Source organism: Simochromis diagramma, unplaced genomic scaffold (assembly GCF_900408965.1).
Source record: "Simochromis diagramma unplaced genomic scaffold, fSimDia1.1 OVJJ01000131.1, whole genome shotgun sequence".
Taxonomy (NCBI): domain Eukaryota; kingdom Metazoa; phylum Chordata; class Actinopteri; order Cichliformes; family Cichlidae; genus Simochromis; species Simochromis diagramma.
Window position 1 is genome coordinate 7,566,096 of NW_024387200.1, and position 26,115 is coordinate 7,592,210.

General features: G+C 38.9%; 2 protein-coding genes across 5 annotated transcripts in view; one reads left to right on the forward strand and one right to left on the reverse strand.

Moving 5' to 3' along the window:
• The window catches only part of hsd17b4 (hydroxysteroid (17-beta) dehydrogenase 4), a 33,393-nt gene extending 27,473 nt beyond the window's left edge, over window positions 1–5,920 (reverse strand). Inside the window, exons 1-7 of one of the 2 annotated variants that reach the window (XM_040050310.1) lie at window positions 5,784–5,920; window positions 5,248–5,301; window positions 3,011–3,118; window positions 1,793–1,852; window positions 1,620–1,641; window positions 1,354–1,400; window positions 1,058–1,142 (exon numbers count right to left, since the gene is read on the reverse strand). In XM_040050310.1, coding sequence (XP_039906244.1) covers window positions 1,058–1,142; window positions 1,354–1,400; window positions 1,620–1,641; window positions 1,793–1,852; window positions 3,011–3,118; window positions 5,248–5,301; window positions 5,784–5,835 — 428 coding nt within the window. In that variant the 5' untranslated portion in view covers window positions 5,836–5,920. Of the gene's footprint in view, window positions 1–1,057; window positions 1,143–1,353; window positions 1,401–1,619; window positions 1,642–1,792; window positions 1,853–3,010; window positions 3,119–5,247; window positions 5,302–5,783 lie in introns of those variants that run through there. The other variant, XM_040050311.1, reaches the window with a different exon arrangement.
• A 1,280-nt stretch (window positions 5,921–7,200) lies between these two features.
• Window positions 7,201–25,191, forward strand: prr16 (proline rich 16). 3 transcript variants are annotated; one of them, XR_005698636.1, is made up of 3 exons: window positions 7,201–8,039; window positions 14,136–15,216; window positions 22,146–25,191. XR_005698636.1 is itself a non-coding variant. In XM_040050312.1 (2 exons), exons 1-2 carry the CDS (start codon window positions 7,905–7,907, stop codon window positions 15,000–15,002), a joined length of 1,002 nt encoding a protein of 333 aa, XP_039906246.1. In that variant the 5' UTR covers window positions 7,201–7,904; the 3' UTR covers window positions 15,003–21,040. The 3 variants fall into 3 exon arrangements, 1 of the variants encoding a protein (XP_039906246.1); XR_005698637.1 differs by lacking the exon at window positions 22,146–25,191 and adding an exon at window positions 15,317–21,040; XM_040050312.1 differs by lacking the exon at window positions 22,146–25,191 and having other exon boundaries at window positions 14,136–21,040.
• Window positions 25,192–26,115: the final 924 nt, after the last annotated feature.

Here is a 26,115-nt window from a genome sequence, read left to right on the forward strand (position 1 = left end):
TAAATGTTAACAAAGGAGAACATAAACACAACTGACATATTCACTCGGTTGTGGTCCGCTTTGCTCCAAGGCAGCCAAAGAAATAAATTATTTTAGAAAAGGCAAAAGAAGTGTAGGGTAGTCTCAGTGGAGTGGGCAGTAAGCTTCATATGGAACAGATGTGCAACTTGACCACAATTCCAATGTGCTGAAGTTCGACACAGCTGTTCAGTCGTCTCTCTACAAATAATGAGTGGCGGAAAGTAAAAAGCTGCACCAAGAGCAAAACACTAAGGTGCCAGCTGGACGTTAGCCACAGCTAATAAAAAAAAAAAAGGGACTAATGCTAATGGCACCCCCAGGTCTGTTTGCAGTGTTTGCAGATCTCTAAAATATTCCTGAAATCCCTCTGTGTACGGTGCCTTATGGGCAAAAGACAGCTTTCGTAAAATGACTTCAGGTTGAGAACAAGTTGTTTATTTCAATATTAAAACTGTGCTATGGAACATCAAGCTGGTGTTTTGGGAATTAGACAAAAATCAAACTAAATTGTATTAGTCACAGACAAATCCTGGTAATTCCAAAAGGTTTACAGACTCTTTCTAACACTGCATGTCTTGATCCAGCAGTTTTTATGCTGTAAAATAGTAGAGAAAAAGGCAAAAACAAAACCATAAATCACAAAAATCATGCTAATAAAAGCATGTAAAAAAAATCATCAAAAAAAAAAAAAAAAAAAAAAAAACAACCCAAGATATGAATTTTGTTTTGCACCATTTGAGGTCTATCTGTATTAAAGAATAGTGACTAAAGCAGCATCTGAATATGTCTATGACAATTATCCTCAAGAGACCACTTAATCATAGTCAAAGTTTTTTGTCGGCCTATCTTTAGTACTGTTGCTGACGTATGAACATGCATCACATGGTACCGAGGTCCTGATAACACTCCAGTAATGTTGCCTGTTGAGGATACTGTAACTTGACAGATCTAAGGAAAGAAAAATATCCTACCCGCGTAATAAGAGGATGACACAGTTTTACCTGCGTCAATAGCTGTTACAAGCTGAGCTACTTACCTGCCAAACTTTTGGTTTTTCATGTGGTTCCAGGCAGCTCGAGTCACTAAGAAAGAGCCTCTCGAGTGAACTCTCTGAATGAGGTCTGTGATGCAGAGTAAGAGGTAAAAAACACAAGTAAACATTAACGCATAACAATACACATCTCTGATATTTAGCATTAGAACGGTGTGGTTCGAAGCATATGGCAGGTTTTAAACACAATTTAAAACATATTGATCTACATATATCATTGTGAGGTAAACAAAAGAAGACACACAGGTAATCAAGTAAATATGTAATTAAAGTGTAATTACCCCAATCCAAATCACTCGTCCTGGCAAATGATCGGTCACGAAGTATTCTTGGTAGGGAAAAGCAAAGAAAGGGTTTTAGCTTTTTTTTTTTTTTTCTGCATTTAGATTTTTCCCCCCTTTTTTTTAATAAGCCAATATTACATGCTCAAATAGATCTGGAAACTGCAACCAAATGGCCATTCTAATAGCACATGATATGAGTAAACATTTTTTTTAATAATAAATAAAAAAATAAAATGTGTGATTGTTGCTATTAGAGGACTTACCCAGCATTGTTTACAACAACATCTGGGGGAAAAAAAAGTAAAGTAAGTAATATTAAAGTCAGTGAATAACTGTAACGACATTGCTGACAATCATTTTATGATCATTTCGTAACCAGTAGTGACAAGTATCAGCACTAGTGGCCGCAGGATTTCCATAGAAGGTTTATACACACCTATTCTTCCAAATGCATCCAATGCTGTCTGGATCAGCTTCTCTCCATCTTCTACAGAATCTGCATAGACATAACAAAACTGTCATTTTTCACAGTTTTACATTCTTTTTTTTTTTCATTTTTAAGAAATTGGTCTTAAAAGATTGTTTCTTGTTAGCTTTAGTTCAGGTTGTACTTCAAAGTGAGATTAACCGAGTTTAAAATCTGAGTTTTTCCATGTCACAAAAGTGACTATTTTCCCCCTCAGTACGATCACAGCGATAACTTATGTTGAATATATGAATATATAATCTAGTTGGGAATTTTAGGTTAAAATCGACGGGAATCAGCATTTTTTCACCAAATTTAATACAGATGCTCTGCTGGGTTAATACATTTTATATGCACAAGTTGTTAAGCAGTCTACCTTACGTATGTCATGAATGAAGCTCAGCTGTAAAGTTACATCAGTGTAAACCATCAGATTTATCAGATAACATAATTAACTCGAGTTAAACTGTTTATTTTACCTCTCTGTGCACTAAATCCAAAGATTAATGATTTTCTGCAGCATTCATTTCTTGTCTTATTTGCAAGATGCTGCATTTCACTGCTTTATTTTTATTTTATTTATAGATGTCATCACCATTTTATCATTATCATCATGTGATTATGATCGGAGCAGGCAGCAATTTGTGCAGAAGAAGAGTCAGATGACATGTGAAAAGTCACTTTTTATGTTAGCACTCACAGAGGCTGAAGCAGGAATCCGGGCTTAACAAAGAAAGTTGATAACCACTGTTGCAGTACCCGTTATCTACAACTGGGGTTTTATCAAGCCAGCTAACGCAAAGAAAGCCTGACTATATTGAACATCCTTTATAGTTGGCTCATAGTTATATATACAGAAGCAATGAGCAGATTTGGGAGGCATATAAGAAACTTTCATAGTGATAAAGCTTATGGCCTCACTCTTCTTTCAAGTTTAAGTATTCATGTGATGTGTGGCTAAATAAATAAATAAATGGACAAAAAGTCAACATTTAAAATTGCCAATAAAACAGAGTGATTGTTTTGTTTTCAAAAACGATTTTTTTTTCTCCTAAAGGTGAGACACATCTTCAATACTCACCAACAGTTTCATCACTGAGCAAGTCCAACTGATAGAAATCAATACTATTTTTCACTCAGTCACTACATGAACTAAATACGTGAAGCAAGCAGAAGAGAAGAACTCACCATAGTTCGCCACTGCCTTGCCTCCCTTCGCTCTTATCTCTTCCACCACCTTATCAGCAGCTGCAGAACTCTTTCCGCCTCCTTTAGTGTCTGCCCCAAGGTCATTCACTTTATTGCAACAAGGAGAAAAAGATTAGCAATAATGGGGTGAGTTTTGCAATTCTCCATGAGTGATTAGGTTAAGAAAACAGCATAGGCAAGCTGATTCCTTGACAGAGTTAAGATCAAATTCAGTCATGGCAGGAGGAATAGACTGAAATTAGAAAATATTTATGCCTGCAACTGTGTAATTTTAAGAATAAAAGAACCAACAGTCATAATGCAAGCTTCTTACCAACAATTTCAATATAATTTATCTTAGTCCAACTTTTCCCTCTCCCAATTCGGTATAGCACCTCAATTCAGGACATTTGTTACAGAAGATCTGTTGCGCCCCACATTTTTGGAACCAACTGTCATGTGTTTCACTTAGTAATATGGAAGTCAGTCGCAGTCTCTTAAAAATGAATCGGTGAATCCCAAATCAACTCAATGTCAGCCTGAAACGCCACTAAACCAGCAGGTATTTTCACCAGTATGTCATACAGATGCAGCAATCTGCACGTTTTTGCTCATTTCAGGTAAAAATCAGCTGGTGCTTTAGTGTAGTCAGCAGCAAGTCATATGAACATAAAGTGGTATAAACCTTATGTTCAAACTATGAACAGGATATATGAAACTAGCTGGATCCATGCGGAGCTAAATATGAATATGTATACCAATATGATACTCACTAATATTTTTTTTTTAATTAAAAAAATAAAAATACAGCACTGAGAGACCACAACTTCCCCCAAAGGGCAAGGTCTATATTTACAACTTTGATGTTTTATGATTCTGACATAACCCTATTATGGCATCATATTGAAAAAATAAGAAGTGTGTTGTACAGCTCTCTCCATGCCCTTTCATATGATATATTACTCAATATGGTTTCTTTAAAAAAAAAAAAATTTAATGGTCAACTTTGACCTTGGGGAGTAATAATAAAGGTCAAGGTCAAATGCTTAGCCAACCAAGGTACTCATGTCCCCCAAGGCCTAGTAAACGCTCTGAAGCTTGAGGACAACCCATAAAAAATTGTGGGTAATATGAAGTTTGTACTGATTTTCACATTTGGTGGGACCTTCACTCGATTTTTGCCAAAGTAGAATCAGCTCGAGCGGTTGTTGGTGTCCACTGTCACACAAAATCTGAATATGATAACTTGAAAATTGTGGATGCTAGACTGCTAAAAAACAGATGAACTAAACAGAGTATTCTCTCCCTAAAGGGAGGGAGTATGTAAACTAACTAAATTACAGGTTAGGTGTTTACCAGCACAGGTTAAGCCTACAGCTATGTTACCATGGCAGCTTAACTTGGTACATTGCCTATCTGGAAACTCTATGTCCCTATACCACATTTGATAACTATCAGGGAACTTGGTGTAACATCTGACTCAGCTTTCTTTCTAGATGCTCATATTACATCTCTGCTTCGCTGTTGCTTTTATGCTGAGTTCCATTGTGTCACGCTCTGAATTGGAAATTGTTATTCATGCCTTGATTTCGTCAAGTCTGGATTATTGTAATTAAGTGTTCACTTTTCTTACCCGAACCTCCCTGGAACTTCTGGAGGTTGTTCAGAACCTGACTAAATCTTCCAAGATTTCACATATCACAGCATTGCTAATTAACTTCCACATGCTCCACATTAACTTCAGAGTCCAATTTTTAAGATTCTGGTTTTGACTTTTGGAGCTCTGCATGGACAAGCACTAGCACACATCGGTGAACTTTTACATCTGTACATCCCCAGGAGATCCCTGGGGTCATTTGAATAGGGTCAACTGGCTATGTAGGATATAAGGGTGAGAACTAAAGGAAGACAGCGATCCTCCAACAGTAGCTCTCCCTTTGACCCTGGAATATGTCGACTTGGTGATGTCTTTGAAAGAGCAGCAAAAATTCAGTGTTTTTAATTTACTTTTTTTTTTTTTAAGTAACTTTTTCATTTTAATGTTTTGGAATTTTTCTTGTGTAGCTGTTTGTAATATTTATGTTGAAAGGTGCTATATAAATAAATAAGATTTGACTTTGCTTCATTGTCCTGGATAATCCAAATTCTGCTTTGTTGCACGTGTCCCAGGACATCTTAACAATACTACGATAGAAACACAAGGTAAAATAAGTAAAAAATGAATATCTTTTATTTACCTATTACTGAGGCACCTCTCTCAGCAAAAGCCAGTGCATATTCTCTGCCAAGACCTGTGCAAAGAAAGACACATGAGTAAAAGGTATAAGCTTACTTCCAAAGAATGAAAAAACCCATCACCACCTGCAGCACTGCTGTGTCGTTGCTGCATGCCCTTTCACACACTTTCCCTGGAGCTACAAGCCATTGCAACATTCGTACTTTGATCTCCGTTTCCATTAATTAAAAAGACCGACACACGTCTGTTTCTGCTCGAATTAAAATAGCTAATTTTGTATAACAATAACAAAGACTTGCTTTACTGATATTGCAGTTATTGCCCAGTGTTAGCAGTCAGCAAGACGCCGTGATTAGAGCAGCTGTGCAGCTAACAAACGCGCAAGAAGAGAAAAGATTAATGCAATTTCCGTCCTAATAACTGGGCTGTTCACTAAGAAACTAACTCCACAACTACCAGATTAGCATTTGGTGCTAACAATACAGAGGCTATTTTAGCGTCAACATAGTCGACAGCTCAGCTAACGGCGATTTTTACCTCCTCCGGCCCCAGTAACAAGCACGACTCTTCCCTCGAAAGACAGAGACATTGTTTTGAGATTTTACTATCTGGTTTGAGAGGGTCACAGAAGCTACAAAAGCTGCAGCACTGGCTTTCTGAGACAGCAGGATGAACTCTGACAAATTCCACTTCCGCGATATAGGGAGGCTGTAACGAGCAGTGACCAATCAGAAGCCAGGATTTTATTACAACGTTTTTATCATTTTTTACACGTGTAATCTGTGTACTTTGACCTCAAATTTTGATATTACAATTTTTCAGGCTGTTTTATGACATTTTCCAATTCACATAATCTGTAGCATCGGAATTTTACAACAAGAAAGATAATCAGTCAAAAAAAGATAAAGGATAATGGTGATGAAATCTCAAAGACTGCTTGTATTAGCAGCAGTGCAGGTGTTCTTATGCTTCACAACAATTTTAAAACACCAATTTTCTTCATATCTCCAGCTGTAAACTGCAAAACAGTTTGTTTTCAGCACGGATTACGTTCTTTCTTCCATTATCCACTAAGTTCCAAAACATCTTGAGGAAAGCATATGCTCATTTGCCTTTTAGTGTTTTTAACCCCCCCTTTAGTTTCTGTTAGTTTCTAAACAGTTAGGAGTTACTTCTTCAATTATCAAGTGGTATCTCTCTAACGCATTTCTAACAAATAGGACTCAGCAGGTTAAGTTCAACAATACTCGGTCTGAGCCACTACAACAGAACAAGTATGTAGGCTACTTAAACAATCACAGAGAATGCTGTGTGATCCATCTGAGTACATTCTGTACTCTTTGTATGAGTTGCTACCATCAGGCAGATGGTTTAGAGTTCATCAGGGAGAAATTAATAATTTTAAGAACTCCTTTGCTCCTCTGTGAATCAGAATATTAAACTGTAGCCTAAAATAAGTTGAAGCTTCACAGGTTGCAATATAAGCCAGTTCAAAGCCAGTTGGAGAGATGCAGATTGTTTGGTTGTTTTTGATTTTAAATCACTGCTTTTATCTCCTAGCGTTACATTCCCATATCTAAATAATCAACAAAATAAAGTTGGCAAATATCCTAATTTTATTCATAATAGTCATATTTAATACATTTATTTTACAGCCCTTACAATACTATTTATTCTATATCCTAGTACAGATAATAAGAAGTCCTGCATATTAATTATGCATATTGCGGGACTGGCAGTAGTTAGACTGTAGGGATAGCCCACCTGTGGTGGGGATGTAATGATGTTATTTGAACGCAACAAACAGAACCGTTCCGAATCACGAAGAAATGTTAACAAATTTGCAGGACAAATGACGAGAACACCAAACAAAGTGACTGAATCAGCAGCATCCTCTTGATATAACAGAGAGAGAGGGAGAGAGAGAGAGAGCGTGAGGAGGAGAGAGAGAGAGGGAGCGCGTGAGGACAGCGAGAGAGACCGCGCACGAGCATCCTGTGCTCAGACTCTCCAAGGAGGCTGCGATGTAGACAGGATGAAACTGGCGGGGTGTTTTTCCGAGGACCGTACCTCTCGGTTGTCGTTACCTGTCATGGTATATCATTACCATCTATTAATTATGTGGAGAACAGGAGGAGCTTATTATAATTTTGTCGATGCCTGAGGATTATGGACCGTTACAGTAACGAACAACTGTGTAACGGTTCGGACAGCTGCCTCTTTCTTTTTCTTTTTCTTCTTCTTTCCCTTCTTTGCTTAAACAATTTTTAAAGCGCTGGCGTCGGTGATTTTCTAACAAAATGTTGAATTTAGCGCTCTGTCGACGTGAAGGATGCCCGTGGCACGTCATTTTATGTTGCCGTTGGACATAAACCTGTGGACGGGCGCTGTTTCCCAGGCAGTATGATACAATATTTTGACATAACCGTTATTTTTTGTGTGTTACGCTCTATTGCGCATGCCTAGTGTTAGCTATAGAATGCTGCCCGACGCCACTTCTCTCCGTCCTGGCCGTGATTTAGGAGAGAAAAAGTGACGGCAGCTGGGGGACTACATAGCAAAAAAGAGAGAGAAAATGCGTTGGCAAAGTGGCAGCGTGGCGAGCAAAGGATTTGACTTGAGATCCTTCATGAAATAGATTGTGCCATAAACTGAAGAATGTCAGGGACACCAAATGCAGAAGCTGAAGGAGTAGTCTCCAAAGTAAAAGTGAAAAAGGAGATCAAGACAATCGTGGAGAATTTGGAAACCATCCTGGGAGATCTTAAGGATGTAGCTAAAGAGCTCAAAGAGGTAAATTAGAAGAAGTGTTCTGCCATGTGTCGTGTTATTTCCACAGGCTTGCTGTGAGGGTGCTTTTTCTGAGCATCCTTGACTGAGAGGAGATGGAGGGCTGACATCGACCTCACCAGTGGGGCCTGGAAAAGACTACACACCGTGCTCCTGCCTTTCCCATTAATGTATGTGATCATTATCACCAACATGAGAGACATTTGGCACTGGGAGGACATAGGGTGTGAAATGGCAGGACAGCTTCTTCACCCTGACTCATAAGCTTTGATGAAAGTGTGAAAAAATGTGATCACAATTAATATTTAATGGACAAGTTGGTGCAAGCAGGAAGGTGATTTTGCATTGAATTTCATCATCTTAATGCTGACTGTTTTGTTGGTCCAAATGATTTCCTGCCAAATAATAGAGAGAAAGTGGTCTTCTTCTTTTCACCTGTCACCTCCCTGGACTCCTTGTGGTGTCTTGCTTATCTTCATCTTTCTTTGTCTCTTGGCATGTGTATTTGTGGCTGTCCTCCTCCTCTCTAGTCCTAAAAGATCAAAACTCTTAGAGCTGTCTGACTGAGGTCTCAAATCTCAGTGATGGAGAGACTACAGATGTTTCTGTAGAAATCAGGATGATATTTCAGGTTTATATTCACAGTCACAGAACCAGTAATATATAGCTGCCTCTGTGACATATTTTCCCTTCATTCACATTAGAGTGGTTTCTCTGAATCAGTCTCACCCCCTCACTTGAAATAACCTGCAGTCTTACCTGCTTTTATGCTTGCATTCCTCTGCCGACTGCACACCAGGCATCCAGTCCGCTCTGCCAAACCTCTAACCTTAACATGACAAGCTGTCATTCTAATACAACTCTATTGCGTACAGCCTGTGGTACATTATGGATGGGTAGCCGACACAGCATCTGTCTCCTTCTGCTGCTCTGTTCCCCTCACTCTCATTTTTTCCTGCAACTTTGACTAAATTACACTCCTTTTGTGTTTTTCAGCAGTTTACAATATGTCACAGCAGGCACCAGAGATAAATGAGAAGAAGAAGCCATTGTAATCTGTCTATTCTGATCTTTTTATGTGATGTGCCCTTCCTTTTTCTTCCCTTCTTGCTTTTTTTCTTTTGCTTCTGGGAGATTGTGTAGAGGATCAGTTATTCTGACACCGCACACACTAAACACATACCTCCAGGGGGTGTTACTATCAAAGCCAGTGTTTGGGGTGTAATCCATTTGAAATGCAGTTATCTGTTATAACTCACAGACGGGGCTGGAGCCGAGCCTGGCTCCAAGGAGGGACCCTGCCCAGATGCTTGGCACTGCCGCCGAAGCTGCCTGGCCTACAACAGGGGCTGCACACTGGGATACTGGTATTACCTCTTGTGTGTGTCCCAACAAATTATCCATTTAAAGACTGCATGGAGAGTTTAGCACTCTGCCCTAGCCTTCTCATCTTTATTTTTATCGCTCCCTCTCAGTCACTTGCTCTCTCTTCTTAGTTGCTGTTTGCACATGCATTTAAAGCCACATGATAGCAAATGTGCTTGAGAGCAGGCTAACATACTGGGTACTCTAAGATGAGAACCCCTAATCCAAAAGATAAACAACATCTTTGTCTCAAATGTTGTAATTTTAATTTCTAGAGAAATTGTCTCCTTGGTTGCTTTAACGGCTAGGATACTGTGAACCTATGCATGCTCAGCTCAACTTATGTTAGACTTTTTTTAGACCCTATGAGAGCTGCCGAGTTAAACATTAGCAAAATGTCCAACACCACTTCAGTTCTGGGCTTCAAAGGAAGCACCACTCTCCAACAAGGGAAGAGAAGCAGGAAGGAAATGTACTCTAAAGGGAAGGTTTTTGGAAAGACTTCTGAAAATGCCTCAATAACGTGGGCATTATATTACTAAGTACCAGTTATTAGTTCCCAGTAGAGTTTACTATGATTATTAAATTTTATCTGCTGTGTTAAAGACTTCTTGGGCAATGTTTATGATGTATTATAAACCTTTCCAGCATCCAGATATTGCCTGAGCACTGTAGGTGTAAATGAATAGTAGAGTATCTGTGTCCATGGAAGTGCTGAAAGTGCAAGTACTTACATTTCTAAAGATAAAGTGTGCATGGTCTATCATATTTTAGTTGTCTAGTCAGCCCTTGGTTTTAGGTGGGTGCATCTTGTTTGGTCGACAGCTGGAATTTAGAGGTGTCACAATTAGGGTTAATATAGCTTTTATTTTATTTTTTTATTTCAACTTTTTAATGTTTTTATTTAGTGAGTTTACTTATTCAATTTATTGCCAGTTATTCAAAAATGTTCAGTTTAATTTTGAATAACTAAAAAGGTTAATTTTATTTTCCTTTGTAGTTAAAATTTGTCAGGGGCAAAGCAGAAGTTCAGAACTGAAGGAAGTTTCCTCTACAGTCTACATCTTTGTTCTTTTTTCATTAGTTCAGTTCAGTTAGCTGGACTTTTTTCATAGTAAGCTCTAGTTAACTATAATAGCCTTGGTTTTGATGGTAAATGGTTAATGGGCTAGTACTTACATAGTGCCTTTCTACTTAATTTGTTTAATTCATCCAATTACACAACACACATATTCAGGCAGTGCTTTTATCTATATGTAAGCACTTATCTAATATTCACTTAAACTCAAACTATGAAAGATGCATCTGGAGTAACTTGGGGGTTTGACACATGGACAGGAGTATCTGGGATGGGTCCATTGACCTCCAATTGGTAGACGACCCGCTCTACCACCTGAACCACTGATAAATATAATCACTTACTGAGAATAACATTGATATTTAAAATTGAAATATTAATATTGTGTCAATAAAGAATATACGATAATATAACACATATTGTTCTACTGATTAATAAATGATTGCTAAAGAAAAATCACTACCAAAGTGTTAGCAAAAGACTTTTAGCCTTTGTTTCATAAGTATTTTTAAATAATCTGGTTAAAACTGAATTCTATTGATCAATTCCAGAAACAAACAAAAGAAGAAAAAACATGCATATATATGTAGATTAATCATTCTTAGATGTGTAGTCCATCCAACCTTCAGATCCACCATTTGTTCATCGCATCCAGTATCAAAGCACCAAGATGGCAAAAGTGAAAACACATAGCAAGGGACTTCACTAAGCTGGCTACTTCCATCATTTGTTAGCTATATGAGAGCAGCTGAGAGCAGCACGACGTGGTGTATGGTGCAATCTTCCAAGAATGGTCAAACACTTCCCAGTGAATATTGATGAAGTATTCATCTCTGTTTTTAATAGATATCTAGTTAATATTGTTATCAACATTTGATACATTTTTTATAACAACATGATGTGACAATCTAATAAGACAGTGTTAGAGGAAATTCAGCTATAGCATTTTGCATGTGCACTTGAATATATGCAGGTCTAATTTTTAAAAAATTAAAGGAACATTTTAAAAACACATAAGATCTTAATGGGGAAAAAATCATGCTGGATATCTCTGCTGATATGGACTGGGTTTTGGATTTATTGGGAATGAAAGGATATCACATTGTTTGATGAAAATTAAGATGTGACAATCAACCTACAGAGTGATTATCAACCTACAGAGGGCTGAATTCAAAGACATTCCATAAAATCAAAGTGAAAAAATTATGCAGCTGACTAGTCCATTTTGCCAAAATGCAGCAACTCAAAATGGTACTCATTGGTGTATGGGCCCCGCGTGCTTGTATGCATGCCCGACAACATCAGGACCTACTCCTAATGAGATGAGTAATGGTTTTCCATCTCCTCCCAGATCTGTGAGGAGATCTGAGCTCCTGGACAGTCTGGCGTTTATTTTGGCTGTATTGGATTTAGGTCAAGTGAGCACGTCTGCCAGTTTAAAGCAATGGGTCCAAGGATTTCATTCCATTTCCTAATGGCAGTCAGGGTGCTGTTGCTCACCTTGTAGAGGTCTGTGCATCCCTCCATGGATATGCTTCCCTAGACCATCATTGACCCATCATCAAACTGGTCATGCTGAACAATCACATGTGTCTCCAAAATCACGTGTCACATGTGTTAAGGGCGAACCTGGTCTCATCAAACAGCACAGGGTGCCAGTGGTGTACGTTCCAATTCTGCGGTTCTATGGCAAATGCCAAATCAGGTTCCACAGTGCCAGGCAGTGAGCACAGGACCCACTAGAGGATGTTGGGCTCTCCAGCCACCCTCATTAAGTCTATTTCTGATTGTTTGGTCAGAGACATTCCCATCAGTGGTCTGCTGGAGCTCATTTTATAGGCCTCTGGCAATGTTCATCCTGTTCCTCTTTACACAAAGGAATGCCCTGCTGATGGGTAAGGATCTTCTACAACACTGTCCAGCGCTCCTAGAGTAACTACCTGTCTCCTGAATTCTCCTCCATGCTCTGGAGACTGTGCTCGGAGGTGTTGGACTGTGCAGCCTTTCTAGGGTCCAGGTATATCACACTACCAGTAGTGACACTGACCATAACCAAACGCAAACCTAGTGAAAAAACAACCAGAAAAGATGAGGAGGAAAAAAGGGGTCAGTAGCCTTCATCTATAAAACCATTCTTGTATTGGGTCTCACTGTAGCACCTTTAGTGCATCTGTTAACCCTCTCTGCAACTTAAATGACGAGAAGTTTAACTGGCTTAATTCTATACTCTGATTAAAGTTTTCCTCTATTTATTGTTTTTATTTATTTTTATCAGTACATATTGCTTGTTATCTTCCTAAACAGTTCTTAAGTACTTTCATTATGTAGGATGTGGATGCAAACTTCCGATGGGAAGACATAGATGTATTTTTCTATCTGCTGTTTCATATCTACTGTATCTACTGTATTCATATCCTTTCTGATAAAGTTAGTAGGGCATTTTACATAATTTCTTTTTCATTACAGATTTGTTAAATGTCTCCTAATGGTCTGCTGTCACATGTTGCATTTCAAGGAAACAAAGCCTTCGGTTATGTCTTTTTCATGATATTTTGATTAATAAGAGACAAACAGTTTAGTGATCTTTTCACTCCTCTGCACTGTTCTTTTTTTTTACATTCCTTTGTCTTTGTCATCTTTTCTCTTTTCTTCTTTCTCAAAATTGGTTGCATATTACAAATGATGGTTCTTCCGTCTTGCATCACAGGATATGTTTGGTGCTGCTACTTCTCTTGAATTCTGCTGGTGCATGAGATTGATGTAATCTATCACTTAGGTCAGAATCTGGCAGGCTCATGGCTTCTCTCATAAATCCTATTGATAGTTATTTTCTCTCACTGTGGTTGTCATTGGGATGTATTAAGCAATCTTCAGTCTTATAAATTTGGAAGTGTTTCCTCTTTAAAATGTAATTAAGAACTTACAAAGATTTTAATTTGTCTTTTCCTCTACTTCATCTTCTTACCCTATATCCTAATGCATTTTTTCCAAGTTGGTAACTTTTTAGATGAGACTGTAATAGTAAATATTTTCTGTAGGGCTTCGCAATTGAAAATTATGATGGCTTCTGCAATTATGGAAATAAGATTATTGATATAAAACAAATAATTTTAAAGTAGGCTATCTGCTAAAGCGTTAAACTTTTGTTCTTTACTAAAAAAATCCAAACAAACTCTCCCATATGCTTTGGCTGGTTTAGTTCATCTCAGTTCACCCAGGATGACAAAAAGAGAACCTTTTGTTAACAAGAGTTTGGCTGTTAGGAGGAACTTTGGTTCTAGAAATAATGTTTCAAAATTAGGTCAATCTAATTAATAATCACTGACCAAAATATTGCATCATTACAACTTATACCATAACCAGTGGCTCCATGGTGAAGTGGTTTACACACATTCTCCTAACAAATCATAAGCTCCTCGGGTGAGTCTCAGGAGGAGACACAAATCCCTCTGGGCTTGAATCAGGAAGGGCATCCAGCATAAAAATTCTGCCAAGTGAAACATGTGGAGATACCTGCTGTGGACATCCCTTGTGAATACGGACGCAGCTTTTACAGTTTATACCATAATCTAAGTGACCTAATTTCATCTTCTTGTGACACACTTATTTATTTTTCCTTCAGCTGTCATAGTTACACTTCCTATTATCACCAACAGGTTGTTCATGAGATTGACACCCTAACTTGTGACCTGCAGTTGGAGGAAGACGGACTAACAGACAGCTCAAAGACAGACACGCTGAACTCCAGCTCGAGCTCCACCACCACTACTACCACTGCATCCAGCCTGGAGAAGATGAAGCTCTTTCCCGAAGACTGCATATTTAAAACACCTGCTTCCCTAATGCCAGTCCCCATCAACCCTCCTGGAGTCCTGACTGTACTCAAGAAGCCACACCCACCTCTACCACCACCAAGACATACCCCGCTGAGAGCCGAGGACCACAACGTTAAAAATCTGCCTCATCCAACTTTAGTGTTATCAGGGAATCTATCCAAGGCTAACGGGTCTCTATTAAGGAATGGTGGGGTTTTCCCATTGAAATCAAACAGGGATTTATTTTCCTCCACACCATGCTTCATTTCTAATGACAGTGGAATCCCTGAGTCGGGTCTTGTTCCTACATTGCCCAGACCCATGCCTCTTCTACGGCATGAAAAGAACAAATGCCCCAAGGCCCCTGGCAGGGAGCCACGTGAGAGGGAACGTGTACGTTTCAGCGAGAAGGTTCAGTTTCATGGCTACTGCCCGGACTGCGACCTCCAGTACGATGTAGATGACACAGAACTACACTTGCAGGCTGAGCTGAATGACTTGAGGCTCAGCCCAGTACACTGCTGCTCCTCTTCCCCTCCTCCTCCTCATTCTCTTTCCCATGAATTCATGTTGGAAAATGGCGGTCTACCAGTCAGCCACAGTTTCCCACCAACGGGAAACACTGCTCCACCTTGTGTGCCTCCCCACACACCTTCTCTCAAGCCCCAGAAAACAATCCTTCGCAAATCAACCACCACCACGGTTTGACACCAACCCCCCTTGTTGTGTCTAGTTTAAACATTTTTGAATCATTCATAGTGTTTTCTACTTTATGAGTGCTTTCTACTCCAGTTGAACTTTGGATTATCCAGAGAGAAGAAAGGATTGGAAATAATAAACAAAAGAGCGGATATAGTGAGTGGAACAGAAGAAGGCATCGCCGTGGGCATCGAGATGTACATCGAGAGATCAGGAAGAAGCGGTGAGTGTTCCTGAGTGTGCCTATACGAGTTGTTCATCAGGAAGGTTTGTTTGCTCCAGCACATCCCCATGAGTCTGTCTGTGTTTTTGTGTTTTTTTAGAGTATCTTTGTATGTACAGTACAGAGGTGTTCCCAGGATATTTTTAAAGAGCACAGCACAGGAAGAACCAAGAACAAGACAGGGAATTAAAATTGGTGTAGAAAACTTACAATTTTCATGTTCATGGTTACTCCTGTGCCCTCATACAGATGCCATTGCTTGAAAACTGCCACTGCAACTTACCAAGCCTCAATAGGCACAATATTAGCATGTATAATATACATGATATTATTAGATCATAACTGTTGATTCATGAATTTGTATCTTTTTAATGTTGCAGCTGGAAATTATTTCATTACTTATAGCTTAAAAATATTAAAACGACAGTATATTTTAAAGTAAGCAAAAAAAAAGGTAATTACAGTTTCTTACAATTTAAAACAGTTGTTGTAGAGCACATAGTATATTTGAATTTAAAATATAGTGAAAAAGAAATAGCAAGCACTAAAAGAAAATTGCATGTGCATATGCCATACCAAGTCTGTATATTTAATTTAAGAAATACTTAAATAAAGTACATTAAAACACTATAAAGTAACTTGTTAAATATAACAAGTTATCCCAGTACTGTTCCTGCTAATGCTATTATCTAAAGATATAGGGCACTGTATCCAGGAGTGCCTATTTCATATTTCAAACATGGGGCGAGTGCCACCCCATGTTTCCCCTCTGGACACACCACTGCATCTGTTTGTTGGTCCTTGAGCAACTGATACTGGTAGACTGTTTTTTGATTTGTTTCTTCCAGGAGATTGTTGGTACTGAGTCTATTACTTGGGATCTTCTCCATTAGCAATAATATAATGAATTAATATCTTTCTAGATGAAACAATAGCACCCACTTCCCCAAGATTTTATACAAAAACTTAAAGATCTTCCAATATGCTGGCACATAAACAGAATATATCTTCACACATACCTGCCTAGATTCACAGTTAGGGTTGTGAGACAGACAAGTGAGTTGGTACTACCTCTTCCTTCATCACCTTCCAGGATTCATTTTGTTGACGTGTGAGACTGTAGAAGTAAAAGGAGGGAGAGAAAATGAAAAGAGTGACACGGTAGGTTGGAGAGAGAGAGAAGGAAGTGTTAGCTGATACAGCTGGCATTTTGATTTGCGTCGACAGACGTCTCCACAGCGCATACTAATTGAAAAATCTTTTACTTTATTTTCTAATAAAAATCTGTCTTTAGCAATGCAAGTCTCATTTTTGTTGACATCTACCCTCCACCCGCTGTGATATCAGCACCCTGTGATGTGAAGCTAAATGGACAGTAAGCCTATCAGTTCTGCTCTTGAGTGGAGAGAATCAGGCGAAACAATGCTGAACTATTTCCTTTTAAATCAGCAGTAACATCGGACCATCTCAGTCTATATGAACAGTTGGTAGTCTCCACTTTATTGGCTTCCATTAAGAAGCATGTTTTAGAAAGTCTGTTATTTTTGCATGTGTGTGTGAGAGAGAGAAATGTGTGAGCATATGGCTGATATTTCAGTACATCTGAGATCGTTTTCAAATCTGTGTGTGTGTGTCTGCATATACGTCTTTGTATTTACAAAGGTGTGTGTAAAAGCACGAGTCAGTTTGCCAGACTGGGGAGACAGCACACCCAGGAGTTAGATGAGAATAGTAGCACCTTCCTCCCAGCAATGCCCTTAATTAGCTAGATTAGACTAGAGGAGATAACAGCACTGCCTCAGAAAGCCTTTGTACCAACATTAGCCTTGACAAAGCTCTGAACCGCTGCTAAACATATTTTTTATGACAAACAGTGAGAGAGGAGAGAGCAACTCAGAGAAACTGAGGAAAGAAATAAGGAAGATAAGAAGTAAGAAATAAGGAAGCAGGGTAAAGATGTGTGGAGGACAGTTGTGAGGCATGTTATATAAACAGTGAATTTAATATGTATATCACTTATATGTTCTGTTGGGGTGGTGGGGGTGGAAATCTTGAAGGTTAAAGCTGAGAAAACCAGGGGAATGAAAATCGCACATTGATGACTAAATCCAATGCAAGACCTCGCTGGCCTTACAATCTAAAATCGGCATCTAGATTAGGGATCAGTGGATAGTTAGCCATGTAAAAAATGAGAAAGAGTAAGCACGAGTGGGGATGAGGGCACATAGGGTAAAAGTGTGGGACAGAGAGAAAGTGAGTGTGCCGTAGAGAGAGACAGACAGAGAGATGGTGATGCAGTGAAAGCTGATGCTCTTTTAGCTGCATTGCCCTGCTGTTATGTAGCAAATGTGGATGTATGTTTTTCCACTCGATTAGTGCTCACGGCACAAAACATCCACTGTATTAATGTTGTATTCATAGATTTTATGTCTGGCAGCAGCATGCACATATACATACATATTGAAATACTCATACAAATAGGTACATCATCAGTAGATCCTACTCATATGGGCTTCTGCCACTGTAGTAGTTTTTTAGTAGCTGAGGAAATTGGCACAGTGTCATCATGTGATTAAAGATGTTTAAAGTTGTTTTGTTGCAAATTCTGCGCTTAAAAACTCTTAGGTTAGCTCAGTTTAGTAATAAACTTAAAAATCTTTTACCATATCCATCCATTCGCTTCCGCGTGTCCTTTTCAGGGTCACGGGGGCGCTGGAGCATGTCCCAGCTGTCTTAGGGCGAGAGGCGGGGTACACCCTGGACAGGTTGCCAGTCTGTCGCAGAGGTTCCTTTACCATATTTTTTTTTAAATCTCTTATCCACCTCAGTATCTAGGGCTGGAAATTAACCCAGCTGTCACAGAGTGAGAGGGGGGTACGCTCTGGACAAGTCACCAGGGCTAGACAGAGTCAGACATCATCATAGACAGATAAACAGAGAAAGACTTCTATTCACATCACATCCAACCAATTAAGAGTCACCTAACCCTTACTTTAACCTGTGGGAGAACATGTAAACTCCACACAGAAAGGGCCAGCCCCAACTGAGGTTGAACCCAAAACCTTCTTGCGGTGAAGCGACAGCGCTAAACATCATACCATCCAAATTGCATACCAAATTTACCCGTTTCTGATCAAAAACTGTGATCAAATAACTAAACACAAAAAGAAAAACATTGAAAACATTGAAAACATCTGCTTTATTTTTCCTTTCCCACTCTGTCTCATTTGTGGCCATTTGCTGTTGCATCGTCCACTCAGATGTCTTACTGAATACAACATGATATACATTTTGTAAATTATGGGCCTTGTTAGAGACAAAAGTGCTCAGTTCTGGTATGTTTTAGGGCGTGCCTACTTTGGCATTGATAAGCTTTTGCCACATCAACATAAAGTTGCCAGGGTACCAGAAAGGTGGTGGTCAATACCAGAAACAGTAGAATGACATGGCTCTCAATACCCATGTTGATATGAAAACACAAAGATATTCCCATGTATTTGAATGTATGATCATGTATTTAAAAAAATTACAAAAATGGCGTAAAACGTAAAACATATTCAGCCTGAATTCTTATGAATAGATTTGGATGACTAGGTGCTTCAGTAAAAAAAAAAAGTATTTCTTCCCTTGGTCTGAAAAGCATGTTTGCACATTTACATGCTGCCTTTTGTGTGGCATGTAAGGATACTTGTTCTGCTTAATGTTTCACAACAGGACTAACCAATACAAGACATCACAGTGGCTCACATTGTCCATTTTTTCTGAAGTGTTTCTAAATGTTTATTCAAAAAATATTTCTCTCTTAAACTAAATCTGCTGACTCCAAAATGTTGTTGATGGTTTTTTGTATTATTTGTTTGTTTTGCCCTCTCACTTCAACACTGCAAAACAGATCATTATATCAACCTGTTCTTAACCTTTAAAATGTTTTGGCACTAGTGGCAATTTATTCATTTTAATAAAATTTCACAACCATAAAACATAGTTAAAACAGAAGCAGGTACACATGAACTTTGTTTTGTAAAAGTGACGTTAAATTATAGAATTTGTGGACACACAGACTACAGCTAGCTTTCATTAGGTTTACATGTTTCAGTGTGTTGAGATTTGCTCTGCCTTTCTGGTATTACTTTCAACCTACTCTGTATTAATCTACCAGACATGTGTGACAGAAGGATGCCAGTATGAAGTGGGAGAAACTGTTCTGCCATTTGGGCTGGCTGACCGATGCAAAAGTGTTTCATCAGTCACTGGTTTAATACATGCATGACCTATTATCAGATTGTTCTTGTAACACAAAAATCACTACTCCTCTGACCATGGGTGTAGGAGTTTTTCACAGTTTTTGCAAAGGCTAGCTGAGCTCCAGCGCTCCAGGCTTGAGGATGAAGTTGTAATGGGCAGGGAGGAGGTGGATATTCACCGCCTCCATCATGAGTCAGGACTGACTCAAATGCACTGACCTACTCCCTACAGCTCACAGCTCTTGTTTATAACCCATCTTTCTCTCTCTCTCTCTCTCTTCTCTCACCCCCCCCCCCCCCCCCTCACCCGCCCGTCTCATGCTCTCTCTCACTATTTCTTCATTTCTTTCTTCCTTTCCCCTTGGATGATGCTTTACTCCCACTCAGCAGCATCTGTATGCATAACACTCTCTTTGTGCACATGCAGCTCCATATACATGTGGGTGAGGTAGCTATTATTAAAGCATATCTGACACTTTGTACAGCAAACACTCCTGTTTGTAGGTTTAATAAAAAAAGGTCAGGCACTTCCTGACTTTGAATGACAATAAACCTTCTAGGGATGATGGCTTTTACTCCCTATTGTTATGCGTCCAGCACCGCCTCCATGTACAGCTTTTACATTTCAATCCCACGTCCTGCTGACGTCAATAGTCCATTTATCGGGTGAATTAGTAAACATCCGCGTTCCATAATGAGTTGAAAAATCCTTACATGTAAAGGCTTGATGTGTAAATTTGGATATGTTACAGTAACAAGTGCAGAAGAGAGGATGAGCTCATGAACAGGGGTTCATTTAAATTAACAAACAATCCAAGTTTAAGAATGACCAATTACAAGTGTAGATCTCCATTTCACATTATTGTAACTTAAACAGGGGCTCATCCAGGATTTGGATCCAAGACTCACACAGAGTCTTAGCAAAACTGTAAATCCAAACCTGTCCCACGGCCTAATAAAGGAGACGTGGAAATCAGTTTACTTTGTGCCCAGATCAAAGTGAAATTCATTTTATTGATTGTTTTGGTATTCTTGGTGATACATAGCCTACAAATGCACCTGATTGATTTTCTGTGTTCCAGAAGCTGCAATTCAAGCAGAGTTAAACATTTTCTGCATCACCAATTGAATGAATGTAAAACCACAGACAATACGAAGCACAGTTTGTGCTGGTGTAACTTTATAGCTGGCCTTCAATTGGTAGTGTTAACAGGTTGCATTCCTTCAGCAGAGAAGCTGAATGGTACTTAAAGCACACTAAATAAATCAACATAAATGTGGTGATCCCAGCTGATTATAAATACATTTAAGAACATAACCTGCTCCAGACCAGGTTATATGTTCAGGAAAAGTTGCCATGGTGATCTAATCAGGTGATAACCACCTCTATAACACATAAAACTCTGACTTTAAGCTTAACATAGCTTGCTAACCCATTAATCATGCTTTGTAGTACACCCCTCTGCTCTGTTACTATGATTTGTTTCTTGCTATAATAGTCAATGCATGTGCTTATAGTGCTCCCACTGACTGTATTGTCTTCGTTCCATTTTCCAACCTGGCATGTGCACAATGTGCGATAAAACCCAAAAGATGTGTCAGAGTGAGACACATTTTGCCAGTGAATATTAATTAGCTGTTGTGTCTCGGTCTGATTGTTTGTGGTGATAGTCTGCCAAGAGACACAGTTGTCTGTTTGCTCATCCCATTCTGCATGCATCATTTACTTTGATTTTTGTTTCCCTCAATCAACTATATTTCATAGCAATCATTGAAAAATTAAATTGGTATGGGGGAAGCATTAAACAAAATGAAAACCAAATCATTTTGGTGTTTTGTGCCAGAGGCATTACATCTGTAATGGAGATGCTGTGTGCAGGGTTCATTAGAATACAAATAGACATGACCTACATTGCCAAACGCCAGAGCATTCAGAAGTAAATCTGGTGCACATTAGGCCTGAATACTGGCTCGTCTTGGTGCTTCTCTGTCAGTGACTCAGGCAAAGTGATGATTTGGGAACGTGAGTGGGCATGTGTGTTATTAAAATGCATGTGCGTGCTCATATGCATTTATTTTCATTTTAAAGGGGATACATGTGCATGAGTTTTAAAAGGTGAAAAAGAGTGCAAAAAGACTCATGGGTGTATGCAGCCATGTGTGTAAGATGGAGTCAAAGGCCGTGAGATAGCTCGGTGCAACTTAGAAAGCTTTGGTGGTGAAGCAAACTTAATCTGAGGCTTTCACGCTCCTTTGGAGATTGTTAAAAGTTAGAGGCATCAGCTGCACCTTACTCGGGGAAGGTAAACAATATTTCAACAACAGGATCAGATCTGTAAGAGCCACAGTGGCCCAGATGGGGTCCTCTGCTCATTGAACCTCTTCAGACTTGAGTGAGAAACACAGAAAAAAATGCTATTTAAGGAGTCCCACAAGTCTGGGCAAATTGTCTGTCACAAAAGGGAAGGCTTTTTAATCCACGAAGAAAAATGCAAGACTGTTCAGTCTTAATAACTTTGATGGCTCGTGTATGTGTTACTGGGCGTTTGTGCTTTGATATATTTTCATTTTGGTCAATGAAAAGTGATTGTTAGTGCTGTGACTGCTCTGTCAAGTGGCTCTCCACTGTGCAGCCAGATATTCACACTAATATGTTTCCTCTTTTTTCTCTCTCTCTCTCTGCAGGGCCCATTGACACACTTGAGATACGAGACAAAGGGATGCTTGCTTCATACACCGATCGACCCCGGTTGATCAGGCAGGGAAGAGCCAGAGCTGAGGCCAAGCATCCACCACCATTTGCATAGCTCTTGCATAGTGCTTGTGCTGTTTGTGTACTAAGCAACCTCTGGGAACCAGCTGTGCTGGAGCAGTGTTACTGTCTAACTGGCAAAGCAGGAAGGGTAGTCACTGTGTGTGTGCAAAAAGATGAATCTATTGATGTGGAGGTGATATTTTCATTCATATAAATGGTTGATTTAAAGATTCAAACACCGATGAAACCTTATCATCAAAAGTAAAGATGAACCAGTACAAGATGGGGTGAAATAATGTCAGCCAGTATTTGATTGATGTCTATACTTGTTTTTGCTTTGTGCGTGCTCAGATGGAAATCAATAGCTCCACTCAACCGATGGAATTTGCCTTTTAAGAATTGTAATTGTTTGTGTCTGGAAAGCCCTACGGTTCGGCCTGGGAGCGAAACGCTCTCTGCCGGACTGCAGATAAGGAGAAAATAATAGCTATGTCAGTACGTGCCATATGCACAACCACAGCATGTTTTTGGAAAGACTCGTGTTTTGAAATGGTTGATGATGCGGTCACTGGTCCTTGTCCAGACATTCTGTTCGTTGTACATCAAAATCTATCCGCTCATCTGGTGCCATGCAAGCTGTGTTTATTTCACAATGACATGCAGAGATTCAGTACAGTGTGGCATAGTTACAGCTTTAAAGGGTTATTGAAGAAGTAATAATTTGCATCAAATTTTTTTTGTATACAAATGTACATGTATATTTCAGGCATTTTTCTACAGAGACTTTAACATTTAAAGAGATGATATTTTTGATATTGTGTTGGATGACTGAGAGGTATTTTGATGAAAGCTGACATTCCCTCGAGGTATATGTTTTTCAGGGCAGAGCAAGATGAGTTATTTATACATACCGAATCGTGTTTACATGAATGAAAAACTTAACTATTATAACTTAGAGAAACTTTACAATGTCGGCTGCAGCGGGAGGAGGAAAATATAATGCAGAGATGAAACGTGACGAAAACCAAATACCTAGTTGTGCTTTATCAGAAGGGAGGCATGGGACTGAATGAACGCATGACTGACTCTTCACTTTGTCCTGCCATCACTGTGTTTTTCTATGCATTTCTGTGGAGAGGCTGTCTGGTAGTGGGCCTGGAATGCTGGATTTGCTGCCCTCCAGAACAGAATTAAGAAGTATTCCCTCTCATTCCCTCATCCATCAGGTCAATCCTGACGTCAATATAAACCTGACAAATTTCCATGTTGCTCTGGGTAATGAGTCATAGGTAATTAAAAAATGATGAAGTACTTTTATATATACAGCACTTATAAAAACCAAATGAGTTATAAAGAAACAGAGTAACAAGATGAATATTACTCCAAATAGATCAAATATATACAGGATATACATAGAAAATCAGTCAAAGTTCCCACCTGACATCCAAAAAAATCAGCTAAACAAAAAATGCAATAACTTACATATTAAATGAAATCATGCAAGGTTTAGTACAATGAAAATTAGTTACTGGCCATCAGAGTAGAGAAGGGTTAAAACTTTTTTTCCCCTTCACTTTTCATTCCTTGCAATTTCACCACAGGAGATAACCAAATGACCTTTTCAGCACTGAGAAGGCACTAAACTCAGTTAAAAGCTGAAATTCTATACCCACTGTAAATGTCCCCATCTACAGCCAATTCAGCATATTTTTTTCTAAAACCAACTGTAAGCATCAATATTATGGAATATAATCACAGTTTCAGCAGCAAAATTGTACTAATATAACATCTGTGAAGTAGAGTAACAGAAACACCCATCAAATATGGTATGAGTGTTGATATTGCGTAGAGAAGCTACAGAGGGCACTTTGCAACTTATTTGGAATGCCAGAAACACAACCAGCCTTTCTGAACAGAGTCGGCATAAAGGAGTGAATAAATAACTACAAACAAATATGTGTGTCTGAAAGAAAAAAAATATTGGCCGATATAGCAGACTTTTTAAATCAGAAAATACGGGTATCTTAAAAGTCCTACATCAGTCAGGCTCTAGTTTAATGATATCACCATGTGTGTAACTGGTAAAAACCAACAGCATGAAAGGTCTGCTTTGTACCTACAGTTTGGTACCAGGCTCATCTGTGACTTCTTCTAGGTGGGTGGATGTAAAATTCATTTGGTTAAGGTTAAATGTGTTTTTCCACTCTGATAATTTCATGTACTTCATGTACTTAAGAAGTACATTGAGGTCTAAAAAAATGCTGTAAAAAAATAAGGCGACTTAAAAGGCGACTAAATTTCCACCCGCTCCATGTACTCATTTCAGGTCTGTAAGTCAGAAAATATCCACAGTATGAACAGAAAATGTTGCATGACTTCATTTAGTATGCTGAAGATATTACACACAAAAATAGCTTTTCTGGGGGGTTAGATGAGAGGCATTCACAGGTATTTCGTGCAAACATGATTGCTGGTGAGCAACTTTATTTTTATTAGCACACCCCCCTTGATACATTTAGATTAGAGGCATCACACACACTTGTAAACCTCACCTCTTTGTTCAGATACTGAATTAAGGACTAAACTGACTCAGCAATGAATCGCTTTTAAAGCTGATTGGAATGTCTCAAAAAGTTGTTTGTGATATTTTATTGTGTGTCCACAAACTGTTGGGAAATAACCTGTGAGAAGTAAACACTTTGCACTTGGTCAGTGTGCGTGTGTGTGTGTACTTTAAACCTAACAATACTTTTAGTGCTGATTTTATGTCTGTATTCTCTATTAAAAGCTGTCCTCTTGTGCGTTTATCTCACGGATATGTTGAGCCTCTGTGAACCGGGAGCCCAACGGAGGAAATTAAACTGCCTCCGAGAGCGTCACACTTCATCAAAGTTACCAAAAAGCAGTGAGAGCAAACGTTTCAAAAAGAGAATGACAGAAAATGGCATCAGCAGCTGCATCAGTTAATTGAAGATTAGTGTGATGAGATAGCAGGCTGGCAGTGCTAAAGGCCATCAGCTGTCTCCCGAAGATATTCAGAATATCGTATTCATTAGAATAATTCAGATGAATTCATGGTGGCTTGTCATGGTCATACAAAAACAGATCGCAGCCAGCAGCTCAGTGCCATAAAAGTGACAGGGTTACAGGAACGGGGCAGCAGTGGCCTAGAGGACAGAGGGGAACATCATAAGTTCAAATGCATGAACTGGAAAGCTCTGCTAAGAATGTGCATGAGAAAAAGATATCTTTAACTCTGCCTTTTGGAGTGCCCTCAAGCAGGGCTCTCCATGAACGGACTGCAACAGAGCTGGGCAGCTGTTTGCAGCCCAAGTGAATGGGAATCAGGCCATGACAATAAAAAACTACTTGCATTTAATCCCGGGGTGCCTTATGTTGTAATTATAGTAAATGTGCAAATTTTCACAAAGCAGAACAAACTAAAGATGCTCGTGGTGCTATGATACTATAATGAATGTGTTACTGATATATAACAAAGCTATGATTATTTAGTTACAATATTAAAAATTTAGGAACCAATAGCCCTACTGATTGGAGAATGTTAAATATATTTTGAATCCTGAGGCAGTAATTACCATAATATGTGATTATTTTACTTGAAATATGATTAACAAAATATGTTATTCAGACACTTGTTAAAGTATATTAGATTTACAGAGAAAGAGTAAAAACACAAGAAGGGAGGCTGGTGTTTGTATTTTCCATTTAGTCCACATCAGACCACATCAAGAGACCAGATAATGTCTAGAGTAAAAACAGCTACTCTTAGGACCACATGAATCCCGAAAAGCTACTGACTGTTTAAAACAATGTTTCAGATTAATGCAATACCATGCAAAAGTCTTAAGTCACCAATTTCTTTATGTTTTGCAGTGAAAA